At 35.5% G+C, this 21,888-nt stretch overlaps 1 protein-coding gene across 1 annotated transcript in view; it reads left to right on the forward strand.

Moving 5' to 3' along the window:
- The window catches only part of CFAP54 (cilia and flagella associated protein 54), a 116,737-nt gene extending 100,564 nt beyond the window's left edge, over window positions 1-16,173 (forward strand). Inside the window, exons 60-69 of the mRNA XM_075497492.1 lie at window positions 587-692; window positions 1,464-1,559; window positions 2,079-2,220; window positions 4,323-4,523; window positions 5,780-5,988; window positions 9,102-9,287; window positions 10,638-10,744; window positions 11,570-11,759; window positions 13,106-13,183; window positions 15,695-16,173. Of these exons, the coding sequence (XP_075353607.1) occupies window positions 587-692; window positions 1,464-1,559; window positions 2,079-2,220; window positions 4,323-4,523; window positions 5,780-5,988; window positions 9,102-9,287; window positions 10,638-10,744; window positions 11,570-11,759; window positions 13,106-13,183; window positions 15,695-15,814 (1,435 nt within the window). The 3' untranslated portion in view covers window positions 15,815-16,173. The remainder of the gene's footprint in view (window positions 1-586; window positions 693-1,463; window positions 1,560-2,078; window positions 2,221-4,322; window positions 4,524-5,779; window positions 5,989-9,101; window positions 9,288-10,637; window positions 10,745-11,569; window positions 11,760-13,105; window positions 13,184-15,694) is intronic.
- The last annotated feature ends 5,715 nt before the right edge of the window (window positions 16,174-21,888 follow it).

Raw genomic sequence — 21,888 nt, forward strand, 5'->3', positions numbered from 1 at the left:
GGCACAGTCTGTCTGAAGATGTAGAGTACTCTGGTACAGAACTCAGAGAACTGAGAAGGTTCCTCAGCTGAGCCCAATGAAGAAATAAAAGACTGTTTTGGTCACTGTGGGTATGTTTGCTGATTCTTGGAAGAGTTTGACTGAAGATCCATATCCAGATTCAGCCACCCATGTTTCAGGGAAACCAGGACAATGGATATATGCCTTAACTTGACGAAGGAAGAGGAACCCGTACAGGTTCTGTACAGAAAGATCACTTCCCTTGCAGAATTACAGTTTTCTTACTAAATGTTTACAATTTATTTATGGAATATTTGTTGCACATAATGCAAATTATATTTGACATACTCTTAAATCAATGTATTATTTGTTAAGTATACCATAGGGATGTTTCAGACTCACTAAGAATTTAAAACAGGATCACATGGCTTTCTGAAAGAAGATACACTTTGAGTAGATGCTGAGGGCTGGATGAATGATTTATTTGGTGAGGCTGTCTGGCTAGTCTTATGCAGGAGTCAGATTGTATCACTGTAATGCTTACTTTGATAGTAACATTGATTGATCTGTGTGTTGTTTCTTACAGGTTAATAAGAAGATCATACCTTGAAATAGCACTATTATATTTGCATTTTGCCACAAATAATGAGGTTGTGTCACAGACAGATAAGATGGTGCCTTCCAAATCAAACGTATGTTTTCTATCTTTTGGGTAGTGGCCTCTTCAAAGCAGGAAATATATTTCTGTTAGAACATTGTGCACCTTGCCAGACTATTACTTCCAGTGACTTATAAATCATACTGATACTGAAAATCCTACTAGAAAAATCACACAAAGAAATCATACAGTACAGCAGTAGAATTTTATCTTGTTTGATGTTATTTCTCATGTTTATTGGATTGAATGATAACATTTAAAATATTTTTCTGTATAAAATAGGAGAAAACAGAACCAACAGTGTCTTCATTTCTGATTATGTGCTAATTTGTACCTTGCAAAGAAAACATAACATTCAAACCTGGTTTTTAAGTGGTAATATTTATACTTTACCAGATTTCAATTTTTCAGTACAAATATGAGTGACAGCATGAGAAATATAAAAGGCTTTCACCACGTTAAAGTGGCTACAAGCCATAGATTCAAAGCGTAATGTGTAATATAAGAGAAAAGAGGTAATTAAGATTCCAGAAAATGGAAAATTATAGTAAAACTGTATACAATAGTGACCATAGTATAAGCTGCTCTGAGAAAATTTTTACAGGAGCAGCCAATTAGTATGCTCTGGATAATTTTTTTTCAAAAAATTTTAGCAATTAATCCATGGATTTACAGTGAATGCTGATTTTTACAACTTGCAAATAAAACAATAATTCTATAAGTAGGAGGACTTTTTTCTATCTTTAAAATATATTTTACCATAATACATTTAGAATACTAATTATGAGCTGGTGTATAATTTTAGACCTTTTCTGGACAACTCTCTTCTTCTCCTGAGGAAGCTCTGAAATCAGAAGGCTACAAAGTACAAGCCTGGATTGCAGTAAGAGCAGCTACACAGGTGGGTGCAATATTGTGAAGAGGTAATTTGTTTTTTTTTTTATTTTCATCTTATGCTACTTACACAAGAAAACAAGACAAAGCAAACAAGACAAGAATTAAGGTTTCCTGAAATTTCTGCCATGGGTCTTATTTGAGGAAATTAAAATGGACACTGTCTGAGTAGTGCATTTAATCTCTCTTGGACAGATCTGACTCTGTTTACCTCAACTTTGATTCAGTGCAAATAAAACAGCACACTGCCTGATATGTATTTGACATGTGGGTAGACATCAGTGGCATCCAGGTGAGGATATCTGATTAGAAATCACTTATGTAGTAATTAAGCTGTCAGCAGTAATGATTTATTTAAGTATAGTATATACCACATGTCAGAGAGAAATAGAATATTTTACTGACTTTTAAAAATATAGTATGTTGAGTAATTAATTTTTTGTCATCATCTTGCTACTCTCAGATTTTAAAATCTGTATAAATATTGTAGTGAACTGGTTCTGAATAAAATAAATATTATTTTTAGGTCAGTGAAGCTGTGCTTGCTTCTCAGCTCTTAATTGGAATGAAGAGTGTTAAAGAACAGAGCATGAAGGATGCAGTGCAACAGAAAATCCCAGAATTTGCTTCCATGGATCTTCTTGCTTCGTACAGAGATTTCTTATCTGGTATTCCTTTATACCTAGTAATATTAGAACATTAAATAACTAATAAACTATATATGCCATGTAATCTAGTAATACATTTAATATCTAATTTTCATTTATGAAAAATTATGTCAAATTTGGAAAGTAAAAGCAAAATCCTCATCCTGCATAGCAGTACAAAATACTGAGTAGACTTAATGGGTCTTTAAATATCAGCCTGTGCATGTGTTCAGTAGGTTAAGAAAAATTGCACTGTTTGCATACTGTGGCTCAGAAAGACAGAGTGCACATGCTGCCATACTTTTAGAAAAACAGATGGACCTTTGTCACAGGACTTCCCCAGACTTCTAGAGTAGGTCTTGGCCCCCCGATCAGTCATCACTGCTTTTTTTTTTCAAACACTGATTTAGAACAGATTTTTTTCCCTAGGTGTATTAGCTTTTCCTTGGAGATTTTCAGTTTTTCTTTTGATTTTGCAAAGACATCTTGGTGTTGACTAGCTTGTCTCTCCCTGCACACCTCCCCCCCCAAAAAAAACCCAAACCCACCAAACACCAAAACCAACAAACCCAAACTCTTGCAAAGTTAGCTGACTGGGTACCGTATTCTAAAAGTCAAAGTCAGTATAATAAAAAAATTTTCACTGTCTTTCCAGTCCATAGAGATGCTTCCATTAGCTTGGTAGAACTTTTCCTTTGCTTGGTTTGTTTCCAACTTCTGCATTTATTTTACAGCTAATGGAGTTGATGAAATGGAAGTTTTTGATTTAAAAAAAAAAAATCTATGAAACTAGGAATTCTGGGATAATGGTTGCCAGATGTTATATAAACACTAAGGCAAAGTATCTGTATTTATTTTTAAACTGGGAACCATTAATTTAGTGATAAAATTTTGGTTCAGTGGCTTAATTTCAATCATTCCAAGTGACTGACAAAGATTGAATTGCTCTGCCTGATAGTTGCTGGCAAAGCTGAGCAATGTCTACTTACTGTACAGTGTTTAAACATACGTGTTTTGATTGGTTTATGAAAACAAGTGTTGTATGCTAAGACCTTCCATCAATCTGATTGTTTTGTACTAGCTCCATTTGCTTATAATTACAGATCATTTTTTCTTTTAGCAAATGCAGCAGGTGTTTCTCCTGATAGTTCTGTTAGGCAATACAAAGAAGAATAGAAAATGTAGAAAAGCAATAGTAGGCCAAAATATATAAAGGTAAACTGAAATGGAAATGATCAGCACAGCATGCTAAATATTTTCTGTAAAACCATTAGTGAAACACATTGTTTAAGTTTCATCTATAAACAATGTGGCCATTTTAACTAAATTCTGTATTTACAATTGACAGTGAAATATCAGGAATAATGAAGACATTCAGATTTTGTAGAAGAACACATAATTATTTTCTGGAAGTTTACTATTAGGAATTACTGTAACATAATGGTTGTTCAACTTGGAATGAGAAACAAAGTAGAAGAATTGTGTAGGCTTTTGAGAGCACCATGTACTAATACAGTGAAAAAAAAATTGAATATAAGCAGTGATATAGTGATAACTGTACTGATATTTTTTTCCTCTTTTTGCATAAGTATAACTTTTAGGCAGAACAAAAAAAAAAGATTTTTTTAGTCCATAGTCAAGAACATATTTCATTAATAATGTGCTTAATATCTAAAAGGGACTGGATTGAAGCTAACAGTAAACATTTCAGAGTGCCTAACTCTTCTGAGTTCAGGTCAATATAAGTGGGAAGCTCAACTGCTGTAGTTATGACTGATGACTCCTAGTATTGTTTCCATTTAGTAAGTATCTGCTATTGAACGATGTATAGAAATAATGGTTTTATATTTAAATTCAGAGAGAGAGCACCTTGCTCTCTACCCCTTTTAGTTTCTTGCAAGGACCAGTCAGATTCCTGGCCATGATCTGAGAAATAGTTTCCTTACTAGTTCAGCTAATATTAAAGCACAACAGAAAGAATTTTCCTCTTATGAAAAACATAACCAGGTTCACAAGTTACATTTTTAGTTACAGATTAATCAATTCCAACATAATGCTGAAATAGCTTTTGAATTGCAACCATTCACTTAATGTGTATTGTTGAACTGTTCTCGGATTTGCAGATGGATACAATGTTGTCCCTGAAAGTCCCACAGCATCTTCTGCTGAAAACAAACAAATCATAAAACACAAGCAGAGCCAAAGTGAAGGAACAGAAAGTCTTGCCACCAAGGCCAGCCAGAAGAAAGAGACAATAACATGGGTTCACTTAATTCATTACCACAGTTATTTAAAAAGACTTTATAACACAAACCTTCTATTTGGTATGAATTTTTTCTTCCTTCTAGAAAACTGCGATAGGTGAGATATTGTTCTTGGGGGCCAACGGTGTCAGATTCTAAGGCCATCATCTGAGATAGTCTCATTTTGAGTTCCTTTAAATTGTATAAATGTGAAAAAATCTTCACTGAAATCAAGATTTATATCAGTTTACAAGTGTTGTAAGTGAAGATGATATTACCTTTTTTCATAATTATTCATAAGCCTTCATGATACCAGGAAAAGCATCCCTTCAAAACTTAATTATTAGTACTGTACCTGTAGCATTTTTTAAAAAATTCATAATCTATATTTATTTTTAGTTCTAGATACATCAGAGTTAAGTCACATCAGAAATAAATCTGTTCAGTTTGGGGGCTTGTTTGTGAGAATCGAGTGTAGCGTAAATGGGAAGGCTGAGCATTGTGAATGTGTTTTGACTAAACCCCCAGATGTTATGTACATACTTGGTTTATTTCACTGTAAACAGAAGATGGTAATAGATAGGACCTTTCAAACAGAGTCAGAATCCATTAATTTCAGGGCCCTAATACTATGCATCTATATCTGATGGCCAGCTGCTGGATATACAAGTGAGAACCTGACAGGTAAGAATAGAACTAGATTGTACTAATAGGTGTGGCCTAGAGAGAAGCCTGGCAACTCTGAAAATAGTAATTTCAGAGAGGGTTGGTTTTTTTCCCTGCAGCACCAAATGAAAGGAAAGTATTCTACCTCATCACAGAACTATAAGGACAGTAAGGTACCTACAAGTAGGTTTCAAAATGCGCATGTATGTCTCAGCTGTAGTTACCAACGATGGAGCCTAGGTAGCAACTCAGCTAATCAGCCACTAGCTGTCTAAATTAGAGTCTTCAGAGCTCTTCGACCTTCTTTTGACTGCATTGAATAAATAAGTGTTTATTCTAGTGGTTGCTTAGACATCTAGTGAATATACTGATGCTTACACATGTAAATTTAAGTACCTAAACCTCAAAACTGCACCTCCCATTTTATGCTGCTTTATAATGTCTAGACAGAACTTGTTTCATTTTCAGATCTCCAGTGAAAAATTGCAATACAAATAGCATAACCTAGTAATATTTAAGGACAATCAGCATAATTGTTGGAAATGCATTTGTTTGATATTGAATCAATTTACATATTTTACTATATTTTCAAAATTTATGAAATTTGAGTAGCTCTAGAAACTTTACTTTTTAATGGCTAATGATGATGTAATAAAAATCTCTTTTCAAAGCTGCCCCTAACGTGGGACCTGGATCATTTTCTGCAAGAAAGGGACACTTTAGTTCTGTTTTTGACACAGGGATTGTTCTACGCATAGCAGAAATGCATTCCTTTCTTAAAAAACATTTGTTTGAATATTCAATGTGTTGTCTTGAGAATTTCCCAGAAGAGCTACATGACGTAGAATTGCCTCTTGGTAGGCCAGCTGATTCTTCAAAGGTACTTATTTTCTTTCTGATGTTTCAAAAATATGTATTATACTTGCATTTCACTCAGATTCTTGCTAGTTCCAATGGTGATATTTCTGAGAGCACTACAGAAGAATGAAATTCATTATGCAGAGGATCAGCGCAAAACCGAAATCCTGTGCAAGCAGTGAAGGACATAGTTAACAAATGCAAATATCTTTGTGTTATTCATTCCTGCAAAAATGATCTCTATCCCATGCCCAGTGTATTTAGATCATACAAGATTAAGCAGAACGATATTTAAGAAGATTTCATTATCAGTTAATTAAGTTGGCTGTGTTATTTGGTAGGACCGAGGCTTTTAATCTTGTAAATCTTCCCATGTTTCATACCAAAAATGTCCTGATGTTTGCTTTGTAATTTGTATGTACAAGCCTCTATATTGTTAATTTGGTCTATAATAAAAACGTGATTTTGAAAAAATATATAATTTATATTTTCTCAAAATTTGTTGAAGGCCTTGTGTGCCAATTTTTTTCACTGATTATCAGCTGGCTAGAAAATCAATCTTTTCAGATCTCTGGCTTGTGAACAGCCTATCTGAGCTTTCAAATGTAGGCAGCTCAGACTATATTACTCAGAGAAATCTTGAATTGGAATTCTGGAGTCTATGCTGACCATGGCATGTGTATTGAATATTGAGTAAAAGTCTTTGAAGATTCAATGTAAAAATAATTGTCTTCAAAGTTTCTCCATCCCACTTCTCACATTAATAATTATCCTAATACTAAAAAATTAAAATGACAGGTTATTCTCTATGGTTTATTTTTTACCTATTATGTTCAGTATTAGATGGAGAAGGGGAGCCTTGAGGAGTGAGAACTTGTTATCTTATAAAAATGAATTAAAATACTTTTGTGAAAGTAGCTCTTCTAAAGTTGGTGAACTTTCTGCAGTGTTGGACAGCATATCATTACTCATTTCCCAACAAAGAGCTGACTGTGCCACTGAATAAATTGTAAATATATGGTATGTGACATTTATAACAGCCATCGTATATCAAAAATTATTTTACTCTGTCTGCTCTTCTTTTGACATAATTAGTATTACACTGTCCTAGAATAATAAGCTTCAGAGCTCACTGTCATGTTCGTGACAGGTGCAAGCCGCATAATCATGTGTTAGCTTCACTGTTGTAGACAGCTAACAAGCATAAAGCTCTTACTTTTTTTAATTCTAAGCTTCATTGATTTTTATCACAACATTTTTAGAAGCTTTAACTATTCAGAAGGCTGTATATGTTATGTTAAAAATGTTACTGTAATTTGATACTGGGATTTTTAACAATACAAATAGATATAATTTTTGAAGGAATGATTTTTATGTACAAGGTTGTTTCACTTACGTGTGTCTTTGTAATTCTATTTTTGACTCTTGAAGTTTTTTTCAGCTCTGCTGAACAAAGCATCCAAATTACATTAAGAAGCTATAATTAAAATTGTGTGCCCTGTTACATTTTGCATGCTTCCACTCCATGATAGTATGTAGGATTGGAAACACTTAACTAAGACAGTTTGTTGTTTTCAGGCTTTTGAGAAAGTTGAATAGATAAATATTTATGTATGTAATTCAGCAGCCCTCCAGTTTGACAGGAGTAGTTGTAATACCCTTCCTCAAAAAGATTCAATATGATATAAATAATAAAAGATGCAGTTCTGTGAAAAAGAAAACTTACCACACGTCTTAGAAAGAAATATATATCATAAAATTGACTTTTAAGAGCTCTAGTTCAGGGGCACAGCATAAATTAGGTTGTTCCCACCTCCATATATATGTTTTCTCATAATTTTGTTCACTCTCCATGCTAGCAGGATAGTGGCTGGTTCATTGCCAAAACTAAAGTCTAAGATCCCGAATGTAGAAGATCCTTGTAGTAGGTGGGTGATCCATGCACACCTCATGGTATACCATGGGTTATGGCCACTGTTATCACTGCTGCAGTGTTTAGAGTCTATGTGGCATGGATCATCCCCAGTTTATTGTCCCATGCCATACTGGAGGCATATCAGTATGCTTGAATGCATGACTTCAGCATGCATGACTTCATCTTTATCTTCACTTCTACTATATTTTGATGCGGGATGGGAACTGGCTTTATGAAGTAAGGTTATGTCACTGTGAAAAATCCGTCTTCTGCCCACCTGGATGTATTGCCCTGTATCGGTCATGAGCTGTATTTTCTGAAAATAAAGTGGATAAAATTCTCCATTTTTTTTCAGTGATGAACATTCAAAATTAAAAAAGAACTAACTCCCCAGACAGCTGTTTTCAGTGTCCTCATTTTGGAATCAATGATGGAGACACTAACAACCTTTTCAAATAGCTTCAGCATTCCCCCCACATGTCACTGTTTGGCCTCCTCTGTTCTTTGCAGATCTGCCTAACACTTTAAAAAGTAGAAATGGTATGGCGCTGTTCAGCCTTTAAATAAAATATTTTACAATTTTAAAAAGGCTTTTATTCATGAATGAATGTTGGTTGACAGTATTCCTCCATTGCTTCCCTGGTAAATGATGGTCAAACTGTAACTATGTGACGAATAGCCCACTAATGTTCCATATATATTTTAGTAAATATGACATATGACAAATCCTCACAAATTAAGTGACTGAATTTTCAGTAGGTATCACCCTTTGTTAGTTGCACAGCTAATGAGAAAACAAACAGGTAAACATATATAAAGCATTAGTCTAGCATTCAGATTACTATTTTAATTATCAATAGGTATAGCAGACAAATTACTTTTTCAGCACTAAATTTTCTATGGTCAGCATGTCAAATAATATCTTTTAGCAAAAACCGTAACACCATAGATAAGTCAAATGTAACAGTAATTGTTACTGTATGTGTCCCTAAGTCAGCCCAGAGGTCCTTTACATTACTTTTAGAAATATCTCATCATGTGAACTTTGAAAAGCCTTAACTTGGTAAAATGGACACCTTTTAAAATTACCCATTTATCTAAATAAGCATATATTTGTGCAGGAGTGAAAGTCATACCCATTCTAGTGGACACTAGATTATAGTAGATATTGCATGTTACACTAGAAAAAATATAATTTAAAATTTTCTTTTGTGTTTCAGGTGTCTCTTGAAATTACTGGAATTACATCAAAGATGTCACATATGAGAATAGCTTCTCCGGTTTCTGTCATCACAGAAGCAGACAGTCAGACGGAGAGTAGGGCAGCAAATGCTTCAAATAAGGAAATTAACATTCAGTGGTACATTCCTTCTCTGGCAAAGCCATCAAACTATACAGAGACTAAGGTATAACTACACCAAAGCAGTTCCTTAGGTACTGGAACAAATTAAGTCTCATTTCCAACAAATATCTGTGTTATGACTGATCAGCTTTTTAATTGCATTATACATATGCTGATTGGCAAGCTGGACAGCAGGGAGCTATATATTTACTCTGCCACAAACCCGCTATGCATGACAAACAGAATGCCCTGACAGCTTTTTGGTGGCAGGCCAAAGAAAGACTTTGTTGACCATATAGAGCTTCCAGGCCATGTTGTATTCATGCCTTTTGCAGGTCCTTGATGTCTTTAAGACCTCCACTCTGTTAAGTTTGGTTAGAGCTGACCAATACTTCCCAACAATACTGTTTGGTGGGAGGCTGTTGGAAAAGCAAAGATACGCATATACAGGGAAAATGGGATTTTGTAAACCTTATTTCCCTAAGAAATCAGACTAAACGTGAAAGATGAGAGAGACTAGAGGGTTGCAGAAAAGCAAGAGATTAGGACATGGAATTTATTTTATTTTTAAACAAGGGAACAGCAGGTAGGTAAAATTTCTGCTACTGCAATAGAAATCCATGATCTCCAAACTTTTTGACATAACAGATCAGTGTCAAAATTTCTACGAGACCCTTTTAATCTCTATTAGTAAGCTGATAGAAGCCCTGTGAAGTTAGTGCAAATAAAGTACTTTTCAATACAGTTTTGCATTTAGCATGACCTTACAGATCATTAGACATCCAAAGACAACTCTTGAAAATGACTAATATATGAATGCCATATTCTTGACATTCTCCATATAGTCAAAATATTCAGCTACCACTAGGAAGGATATTTTCAATCATAATAGCAAATTAATTCAGTGAAAGATGAGAACATTCTATTTCATTTTCTTGTGCTGTTATATTGATACAGCTTTATTAGATCGGTGAGTTATGTGCACTTCATGGATTTAAAACTAGTATGATGACAGCCATGCACAAGGCCATATAACAAATGTAACTAATTACACAGGGCCTTTGGAAATTCAGTAAAAGCTCTCTGTTCAGCCTACCTGAAGCTGAAACTTTGGACATGAGCATAAGTGGGATTGATTGACCAGGATCAGGACAAGACTGGGATTTTGATGGTGACTCTATAGGGTATAATTAATTTTCAAATCTATATAAATTATATGCATAATTAAATTGGTCTAAGACCTATAGAAACTGAGTATAGTACAAATTCATATGAGGCCACACTCCCCCCTTTTTTGAAAGCCAGTTATCTAAGTCTTCATCAGTACATTGTATTTGATAGTTATTATAATCTAGTAGCTCAGGTCTACTATACCATACTGCATTATAGCTTACCTATTTCATCTTTTTTACAGGTTTTGCTGCTTTATGCTTATAATACAAAGCCTGTCAAGATTAGCAACATCAAGATTTTCAGTTCAATGTCTACATTTTCAGGCCACTTGTGGATTCCGTTGGCTAGGTAAATAATCACTGACTTTATCCTGTTATTTCATGCTATATTAAAGATCAGTCAACCATTTACGATGAGAGAAAATAAAGTACAATATATCAAAGAGCTGTAAGTCTTTAAAAGCATTCATTTTCGCTTTTCAGAGATTTTTCACTGTAAAAACTGTAAGATGTTGTACACAGCATTAAACTCATCCAAACATATGCCTTTTCAGTACGTTAGCATTTTAGTTTTGATTCTTAAAGAACTGAGTAACACATGCTAATTATATTACACTGGTATAGCAACATAAGAAAATGCTAGCAAATCTAAGAAGTAGTCCCAGCAGTTATTCCCATTCTCTCACTGGATCAGCTACTTTCTCCATCCCGTATTACAACTCTGAGCATGCAAGAATTTTTCTCAGTTGTAGCCCCAGACTCAGCCCTTCATTTTAGATCCTATGGCCTTTTTCATTACTTCTTCATTGTCATTCATCTAGCCCCAGAATTTTTGGAACTGCTGAGCAGGTGGTGGGGAAGGAATAATGGGCCAATGCAGCCCCTGCCACTCTGCTTGTCAGCCCACATTGTGCTGGTTGGATGAGAAAAGCTTTTCTTAGAGAGGCATACTTAAAATACTTCTTACCATTTTTAATGCAAAAAGCTAATGCATTCCATATTTCCACTTTCTTTAAGGAAAACTTGGTAAAATTATGATATCAGTCTTGAAATGAAAGAAAATGTAGAACCTAATCAATATGTAGTAAAAGCTAGGTCAGTTTAATTATAACATGGAAACAACAAATATTGTTGTTTTATAATGCCAACAATGAAAAAGCTTGTGTTCTTTCAGAATTATTTCTTTACGGGAGAAATTATCTAATCTGAAGCAGCAAGTTGAAATGTTGATGCAAAGTTCTAAAAGCTCGTCTTCAGCTTCAGAACCTACAACTTTTCTTGAACAAAGTGAAACCTTGAAAATAATTCCTTCAAAAAACACCAAAATGAATGTCACAAAAGTGCATCTTGATGAAAAAACAGAAGTAAGTGAGAACAGTTCTGCTCTTAAATATGTCTGACAGTCTTTTATTTAAGATGTCTTTTTTGGGAAATAAATGACAGGTAACTTGGAAGGCGGACATAAAAGATTAATCTTCCCTCACACCTTTCAAGAAATGTTGAAATATTTTCACTTTTCATTTAATATTTAACTTTTTCTTTTCCTTATATATTGCTCGTCACTTTACAAAAATATCAGGCATCTTCAACCTTCCACTTTAAAATAAAGGCTACATCTTCAGGTACATAGATTTGAAAATGGATGCCTAATTTATAGTAATCTACATCTGAAAATGCTTGGTATGGTGTTAAATTAGCACAGCAATCAGCCCAAAAGTGCTTTTTAAAAATCAGTTACACATCTTCAATGCAAAATGGGCAGTGATGGTTTCCAAAATAAGAGCCTTCTAATAACGTTATTGAGAGAGGACTAAAACTGGCAGTGAATTTAGTTTCATTTTCTTTGCACCACCTTCCTCTTTTATTTTTATTAGCAAGGCTGAATATGGTCCGCAACCAAATAACTCCCCCACATACACACACAAAAGAGGTAATTTCAGAATTTTCCATGTGGTCTGTTTGAGATAATGCCATTGGAATAGAATGTTGCCGCAGCATAACTGCTGCTTGATAAATGCCAAGGCAAAACAGACGTTTATTTTCAAAGTGGGAGACATTTATCATGTGACAGGATTCTCTTTATATCTATTATATGAAATGATTAATGATGTAGAGACTGTCATTTTGTCTGATGGATGCTGTGAAACAGTGACAATTGTGCACTGTGCCTTTATTACGAGGCTGTATTTTGACCAGCTTGGAGAACAAATGATGTTTTGGCCAATCACAGTGCTTTCAGGAGGGTAGACAGAGCTGTCTTTTAGTGGGTGTTTCTGATTACCTGAAGGGGTTTGCTGAAACTTTCATTAATATATGTCAGTAATTGGAAAAACAATGTTTAGAATACTGAGATTAACATGCCATGCATTATACATGTATAAATATCATCTTGTCAGACTGTTTGTTTAGAATGTCTTCAGTAAACACGTAGCAAAAGTATGCTCGCTCACTGGATTTAATACCTGAGCCAGGGGCAATTTTGCCTCAGTAGAAACTGCAAGGTTTGGGCACTTGTGTTTGTACAGCAAACACAACTATTTGTGTTGCAGAAAATTTATATTCATCAGCTAAGGTTTATTTTGCTGTGAATTCAACTAGAATAACCTAAAACTCGATTGTTCTGAAAAATTTTGTAAAGCCAAGCCATCTGCTGGCTTATCAGAGGAGACTGATAGTACAGCATTAGTTTTTTCTTGTTTTATACCATTAGGAAATGGCAAAAAGGTGTTTATCTGAAGTCAAAGCACTGCTGTCTGTTGTTCCAGCCCTGTCCTTGCCATTAACTGAGGTATGCTATTCTCATTAATAGTAAAAATCTGTTTTCTAAAATAAAACAATTGTTCAGTTAAACTGAAACATGGATTATACCACTATGTATCTTCCTATTTTTTTCTCCTACATTGTTGGGCTTTCTGTTTGGGTTTTATTTTTTCATCGTTACAAATAAAATACAAATATGCATCATTACAAACTGTGAATATCTTCACTGTTCATTAGAATCACCTTTTTATACACACAAAAATGTATTAAAAATGAATCTCACTCACAATGGGTTCATCTGGTTTATCCACCATTCTCTGGTCATTGTTTACACAGGCTCCAGTGAATTTCCATGATGCAATTGCCAAATGCCATTTCCTTCCATCCCTGTGTTTTTACAGTTATTCAGGCTTTTCTTCTATTTTCTTTAGCTTTCTCTGCCTTGGCCATGACATGTCCTGAGAGATAGTATGCCATTTTTTAGTCCATGCTGCCGTATTCAGCTTGTTACCCAGTTGTAGTCAGTATCTCAGAGGAGACTCTGGGAACTGGCCCATAGCGGGCAGCGGTAGTGTTCAGTGTTCTCAGCCACCCTAGGGGGATCAGGAGAGGACCACAGCTGCCAGGGCTCAAGGAACTCCAAGGAAGATTTTGGAATCCACCGTAACATACCAACCCCCCTACTAATCCTCAAATATCTTGCCTGTAATTGTTCACAATGGAATGATAATGGATGAGGCATCCACTGTACTCTTCTTTTCCAGTCAGGTAGCTCTTCCTACCAGAAGAGAATCCCGAGTTTTATCTGGGAACAGTTTGGCTAGTGGCCTATTATAGAAGAGAGAATCTGTAATGCTGTCCTGTGCATCCTGCAGTCCGGTACCTAAGAGTACATACTTCCCTTTTATACATATTGCACCATTCTTGCCACCTCTTGTTATCCATCCTGAAGGTCTCTCTCAGATGACTCCCAGACCCTCATATCACTCAATCTGGCTTTATCAATGCATCAAAATACATAGACATTCATTCTGCAAAGCTATACTTCTCACAGTCCCACTGAAATATCTTCCATGGTAGAGAGATTTGACAGATACCTACGGAAAGGTACAGCTGAGCTTTTTTAGAATCACATGGACCTTCTGGACCTGTTTTAAATTCTTGTGAACCCCTTTTCACATTGGCTTCACATTTGTGGGTCTACGATGAAAGTGAGGGAGCAGATTTGTGGTGTCCTTCCAGTAAGAATATGATGTTAACTGCTCTGTTTCATTCTGGCTAAATGCCACCACAAGCTAAAATGTTTCAACAGGTGGAACAATGGACTTTTATCACAAAGTTTCAGGTAAGAGACTTCAAACTATGATCCTATTAGATATGGCAGATTTGGTTGAGCAAGTGAAGCCTAATCCTTCCAGATGCTGAGTATCTTCATTCTTCTCTGAAGCCAACAGAAGTTGTAGAGTGCTCAGCACTTCATTATGTATAGCATATTACTAAGTAGTATTTCCAAACTTTCAAATAAGTTGTATGTGTGCATTACGCAGTCTTCTTGGCTAGAGGTAAAAAGCTCAGAGTGGGATGATGTATACCACAGGGCAGTACATTCCCTTTGTTTTCAAGCACGCAGGAGAAGGCAGCAGATACATTGCTTATATGTAGTTTTACATCATTTTTCCCCACGACACACTTTTTTGTTGCTTGTCTTCTTGTGAATTAATAGGACAAAGTCAGTGCTAATTTGTGGTATTGTTTTCTCATTCTCTGAACTGTCACACTAACTCCTATAATGTTTCCAGCTTCTCTTCTTTGATTCTCTTTTTTCTGTTCATGTGTCTTATGGTGTTTTTGAATTATATTTCTAAGTGGAAGAAGTGCATTTTTATTGAATTATTCATTTAAAATTATTTAACTGTTCACATTTTAAGAATAAAAATTGATCAGCCAGCTTGGTTTTAAAGCTATTTAATGAATAACTATGTTCTTGAGGGAGATAATAAAGCACAGTGTTTGGGAGTTCCAATCTTAAAAGTAAATTTATAAATAAAATAATTGCATTAAAAATTAACCTCCCTAGATAGCCTGTTCTGAGCTTCTCTTCATTTAGTTAGTTTTTCTTAATATCTAAACCAGCTAAATAGTTCTCCATGTCCAATGGACATACAAACCAGTTTATCATTGCCCTGTTTCAGCTTCTACAGCTAGCTCAATTCTTTCACCTTCTCATCTTGGGAAAGCCTTCCAAATGACTCATTGTTCTTGCTGCTTTTGTCTGATTTTACCTACAGATGATCAGGATAAACTTTGTGAGTGAGACTGTTCACAGAAATTTTCTCCCCTTAATCCTGTTTTACTAGTTTCCTGCAAGAGATGTCATTAACCAAAAATTTATATTGAGGCAATGAGTATTTCTAACTTATTCATTGGTTGTAGGTCAGAAATACGGCTTTAATTTAATTTTATTTGTATATATGTACCTTTTGATACCTATAAGCTTAATAAAGTTACTTATGTGGGGTTTTTTTTCCTGTTTTTTCAGATCCCATTTGAGGTTACTTTGCAATCAATAGCAAGTTTGGAAGATATGTTTGATCCTGCCAATGGATGTATAATAACTGAAGAAAGTCTTTTCAATTGGATTATTTCTCTGTTTCACTAAATTCTATTTTTGCAATAACTTAATCAGTTGCTGAGTGCTATAGATTTAGACTTAAGTCCTGGTGTTAATGCAACAACCTCATTAATCACACCAGGATTTGGCTCCTAATGTGTTTTATAATCTTCGTTTTTAGCTTATTTCTAATTACTTTAAAATTAATAGTTTTAAAAATTAAAATACATTTTTAGGAACTAAATGTATTAAAAGTAGTTTCTTATTAAGAGGATTAAAAATTAGATTTATTCAATCATCTATAATGGAGTCTGTTGGGGGTTTTCTAGCTTTTCAATAATTTCTTATTGTTTAGAAAAGCTGAATGGGCTTGTAGCCTTCTAGCATCTGCTAATAGATACTGCTTTTTCCCTGAACTTTTATTCTCATCAGCAATTTTTTAATTGCTTTTGCAGTTATCAAAAGTTGGTTTTATTTCTGAGGTTGAGAAATTTTTTTTGGCCTCAAATCATCACTGAGTTTGTTCTTTTACACTTCTATTTGGAAACTAGCATTTCAGACTTTTCTATCTTGTTAAAGAAAAACACATCACAGGTTGCTGAAGGTAAAAATGATTGTTCAGATGTCTCCATAATTTCAAAGCATGTGTCTGAAAAAAAAGCCAGTTTAAAAAATAAAATGGTACTATATAGAACATTTTTTGACATCTTTCTAAAATGCTAACAAAACCTCTATTTATGTTGTCAATGTTGTAAATATTTTAAAGCGCTGAAGAAACCCTGAGTCCCAACAACAGCCCCCTGAGGAAATATGCTTGTCTAGGGTTAGAGATGGGGAATTTGACACGAAAAAGTGAGTTAGTTGAACAAGGCTGCACAGGGGAGTGCAGCAAGATTGAGGACTGAGAGTTCATGGCCCTTTGGTTTTGCTCACATCACAAGGCCAGGCACTTCTTCACTAGTGACAATAATTTGTTTGCAAAAAAACCAGCAAAAACCAGCAGGAGCCCTGTGAGATTTGTCCTATCACTCGCTATGCTTCTCTGTAGCCATGAAGATTCAGGACTAATAGTTACCATTCCTGGGTTCAGTTTCTGTGAAAAATAAACAATTGGGTTGAAATACCAGCCCCTTTCACTTCAGTCAGGCTCTCACTGTGCTGTAGCCCAGTGATAAAATGATAACATGTTTTGAGCTGTTTGAAAATTGCCAATTTACCTTGGCTTGTGCTTTTCAGAGAAATATTACCTGGTTTACCAGTGAAGTTTCTTTTACAGAGGGGGGGAGAGAGAGAGGTAAAAGATGCAGCATGAGTAACTTAAATGTGATCAGTAACGGGAAGAAATGGGGTTAGGTTTTCTACTATATTTCTTTATTCCTATAAAAGAAAGAAGACTGGATGTATTTGTGTTATGGGTAGCTTTTTAGAAGTTGTGCTATTTTTTAATTTTGTCTAGCCTTTTCTGTAATGCTGTAGGTAGTAGGAAAATTAGGATTATGATACAATGATAAAAAGAAAGTAAAAACTGAGCAATTGATAAGGACGGTGTTTTAAAACTGAGTTAGAATGGTTATGTAACTCAACTGCCTAACAGCCAATTTGGAGGACATACTCCTTAGCATTATTCTTTCAATTAAAAGAATTTATTGTTCTGCAGTTCGTCAAAAAGCAGGAAAGATAAAAATTGACATTACTCATTTTTCTTTTATAAGGAACAAGCAGAAAAATGCAGCTTTTTCGGAAAAGCTATGCAGTCTTTCCTTGTGCTTTGTAAAAAGTATAAAACATTTATTTTTCTTTTTGGGGTCTCCTTGAGGATTATCATAGGACTTTTGTGCAGCTTAATTAATATTTGTAAAACACTCTATAGCATCAGGTGAAAATGGAAGTAAAGTTCTATTACAGATGAGGTGTTTCTTCAGTGCTGCCAGTCTGGACCTTGTTACAATTCCTATACTTAAAAGACAAATATTAAATAAAATGCTTTACATATGGATTTGAAATACATTACACTTTGTAAGATATTTTTGTTGAAACAAAAATATTATCCTACCATGTCCTTTAACACAGCACAGGAAAATAATAACATTGAAACGTTGACCTCACTGTATCCATAGCAGCAGATTTTACTCTCATAAACAGAGGATTAAGTATTCAATGCAGGGTTCAGAAGAAAACATTGGAGAAAACATTCTTCTTTTAGCATGTAATTAAACTCTTCAGTTAAAATCTGCTTGTAAGGAAGAAAGCTCATATCTAAACGTCTGCAGTAATTGCACAGAAAAAAAAGTATAAAGCTAATTGCAAAGTAAATTGCTTCTTGTTTTATGTATTATAGTAGTTTGGGTGGGTTTTTCCTTACCATTGAATGCAGACTAAAGCTTTCAATATGTGAGACTAGAATAAATTTGTGTCAGCACCATGCTCGATTAAGTTTCTATAGAATACTTGTCTGTGTCACTGTCTCCAAAATTAAAAAGGAAGAGGGGGAAGGCACCTTCTTTGATTTCACAGTCTGAAGTGTAAGGGAGGGCCCTCCTGCTATGTGAAGGTCTGCTCCATGATCTGCCCCATACAAAAACGCCGAAGGGCTACTTACCACCTTGACAGCTTTGAACCACTGGCATGTTTACCAATTCTTTTCAAATTTTAACTGAAATATTTCTCCATTCCACATCTGTGAAAGGAATGGATAGTGTTTCCCTATCTCATAAGTTCTGGGACAGGGCAAAGGGGGAGAGAGAAAGCGAGCACTGTGGGGGACAAATTGAAAGGATTCTGAAATGAATGATGTTTTATCTTCAGTCCATCCCCTGGATGATGGACAAGAAGGATCCTACAGGGAACTAAAGAATAGTAAAAAGAGTTGTTTGTTTGTTTTTTTTTTTAATTCCTTTGGTGTTGTCTGTTTGGTAAACTGAATGAAGTAAGCATCCTGAGAACAAAACCAGCTTCTGGTCCTGTAATTAATAACTGCATCATTAAGAATGTGCTAGGGCTCAAATTGAAATTGGACAGGGAGCTTAACATTGACAGGTCTGAACAGGTTTTAGAATACTTCATTTTTCAAATACTGTTTCAATATAGTATTAAGTTATATTGCTGCCTTGATAGAGAGTTGTATATTCAAGGCATTCACAGTATTTGTCTCATGCCTACAAATATATAGCAACCTGAAATTACTTCTGGTTAAATTAATTTTATGTGGAGATCAGTAATTTCACACAGATTTATTCAATTGTATGTGACTGGTTTTTAAATTCCACTAGAGCTCCAACTCACGCTCATTTTTTGTTTGGCCTAAGTATTTATCCAGTTTTTGGATGACATCAATCTAACAAAATAATCCTAGTAATTAGCCTCACTGTGCCTCAGTTTCTTTATCTGAAGATAACAGTAATCCCTTCATCAGTGAGGGATTTGAAGTTTTCTGCATCAACATTTGGAAAATATTTTCAGATCTTTGAAAGAAAGAGGCAGGGAATTTAAGTTATTGTTCAATTGAGACACAATGTAAAAGGGATAGTCATTTGTTTCCAAATCCATTTTCACTGAAATCCAAGAAGAAAGATTTTTAAAAAGAATAATGATGGAACTATAATTAATTGTTGGAATTACAGGCTAATATGCTGAACTAATTAAGCCAGCAAAGAGTTCCATTTATGTTTGCCAAAGATTCTCTCTGAGTTAAAGATACTGAGTACATCATCAAATGAGAGAAGTGAAAATATGAAGCATAGGTTAATCTTTAAAATAGAGTGGGTGAAAGGGTCCAGAGGCAAGTGCTGAAGTCAAATATTTACCACCAATTTAATTTTCCACTTTGAAACCCCAAAGATAATTAGAATTATTCTCATTTGTCTCCCATGTCAGCATGATTTAGGATTCTACTTAATGTGCAAAGAAAAAAAAGTACGTGTTGAAGCAAAGTACACCAACAATCTCAGTGTCGCACAGTGGAAAAAGACTATGCTACATAAGAAACCATCACAAGGTGATGGATGTGGCTTTATAGTCTATCATCTGGGCTGTTCTCAGGACAGCTGTGTAGAAGGTGAAGCTCTGTAAAGTGTCGGTGCACCTTCAGGGCTGGTTTAGCTCCTGGCCAGACACCGAGAATTGAAAAGAACATTTCAGCAGCCACCAAAAAATAACGTCCTAGGCAAAACTCCTTGCTTCTTGGCAGTCGTGTGTTCTCCTCACCGAGGCCTGGGGGGATTGGCATAGGAGCCTCTACTGTGGGTTTTCCAGATGTGAGACCTGCAAGGGCCTGACAGCTCTCATGGCTGCTCCACAACACGCGAGCAGAATGAGGTCTGTGCTTCATGCTTCGCACCTTGCTTCATTCCCCATGGATACTGGCGTCATATAGCTAGAATATGGCATAGCTAGAGGAAAAATTCAAGGTTCTGTTTATCCTATAAAATTACTGTATACATTTCATTATCATACAACATGTAGTATATTTATTAATTAGCTCTGTTACGTTCTTACAAGTCCACTACCAAGTGGAATAATACCAACTATTTCAAAACTGCTTTAAAGAACAATTATAACTGTGAAGAAATCCAGGTTGTTTTTTCCCCGCTTCCTGACTGGTCTTATCCCCCAGGAACTCTACGGCTCATCATTCAGAACTTAGTGTCACTGCTGTTACATTGAAAACGTTGTTTATGGGCAAAGAGGAAACACAACCTGTATTTAAAGCCAAAAATTTATTTTTAGTGTAATTGAAATCTTAGCCTAATCTAAGAATCATTATGAATCCAGCTCTAATTATTATGGGAAAAGAAAGAATACTTCTATGCAGAAAAAGTTTAAGTAATAATAATAGTAATAATAGTAATAATAGTTAAAATTATAAACTGTTACTATTTTTACTCCTGTTAACCTGTGTAATGCTCACACTTCCACTGTTCCCCTGGGCCTGAAGGTCAGTGGTGCCATGCTGATGTGTGTGAGAGGAGCTGTTAGGGCAAGTCATCACATCTGGAATCATGGGCCAGGAAGAATACGATGTTGATGTTTTCTTCTCCCTCACTCTAGGATCAATTTTGGGTAATTTTTATATGTTTAACACACTTCTACACCTTGCTCTTTCTTCATGGGTTTGCAGGTCCATATTACATCTAAATTCAATATATATGGTATTTTACATATGTTAGGTATTTAGTTTTAGTTCTCTTCGTTACCCATGAAAACTATTTTTGTCCAGCACAAAGTCTGCGAGTCTTTAACTGATGGTGACTGTAGCTACGGAGTCTCCAGCACCAGGGATGTGCCCCATCTCTTCTCATCCCACACCTGTACTCCTCTGTTGCATCCTGAGCCTCCACTTCTCAAGGCCTCTGCTGTCCTGTCCAGACTGCATTTCTCTGCACTGCATCATTATATACATCAGTTGCGATTTTTTTTCTCAGTGGTAGGAAATTGATTGGACTTTTTAATCTGTTTTAAAATCTGAATGTGCATGCAGCAAAAAGCTTGATGAAAGGAGTGCATCCTGCACTTGGAAGATGGAAGTTCCTTGTTTCCTGGTGGAGGGCTGTACGAAATCATTGGTTACATGCTGTATATTTGGCTGAGATTCCCAGAGACACGCCAATTCTCCTCATCTGGAAAGCTCCATGAAGAGGACTTCCCCTCCACCTGCAAGGCACAGTTTCCCTCCAAACCAGATCTATGTGTCTCAGGTGTGAAGGAACATTCTTGGGCAGTCTCTTTGAGAGCCTTGCACAGCTTGCTTGGAAAGCCCTGCCTTGCGCAGGCAGCCTTCATCCTTTTCAGTGACAGTACCGCTCTGCTTTAAGAATTGGGCTTCTTGCTGCTGTCCTTTCCGCAATGATGATACACCAAGATGTCCCAGTGGTTTCTTATAAATACCAAGAAGAAACACAGCACAGTCGCTGGCATAAAAAAATGTCAACAAAGGTCCTAGTAGCAGGAAAAACTTATTTAATTGAGTGGGTGTCACAGAATGAAACAAAAAATGCTGGTCACGTTTACTTAAAAACCCAGAAATTTCAAACTGCTCAACTTTGAGGCTTCAGGGTTTGGAAGGCAGGTACTCTCCTACCTGTCTATAAACATACTTACACTCCATGGTGAGGAGATAAAGAAAA

Source organism: Mycteria americana, chromosome 1, assembly GCF_035582795.1.
Source record: "Mycteria americana isolate JAX WOST 10 ecotype Jacksonville Zoo and Gardens chromosome 1, USCA_MyAme_1.0, whole genome shotgun sequence".
In the NCBI taxonomy this organism is placed as follows: Eukaryota; Metazoa; Chordata; class Aves; order Ciconiiformes; family Ciconiidae; genus Mycteria; species Mycteria americana.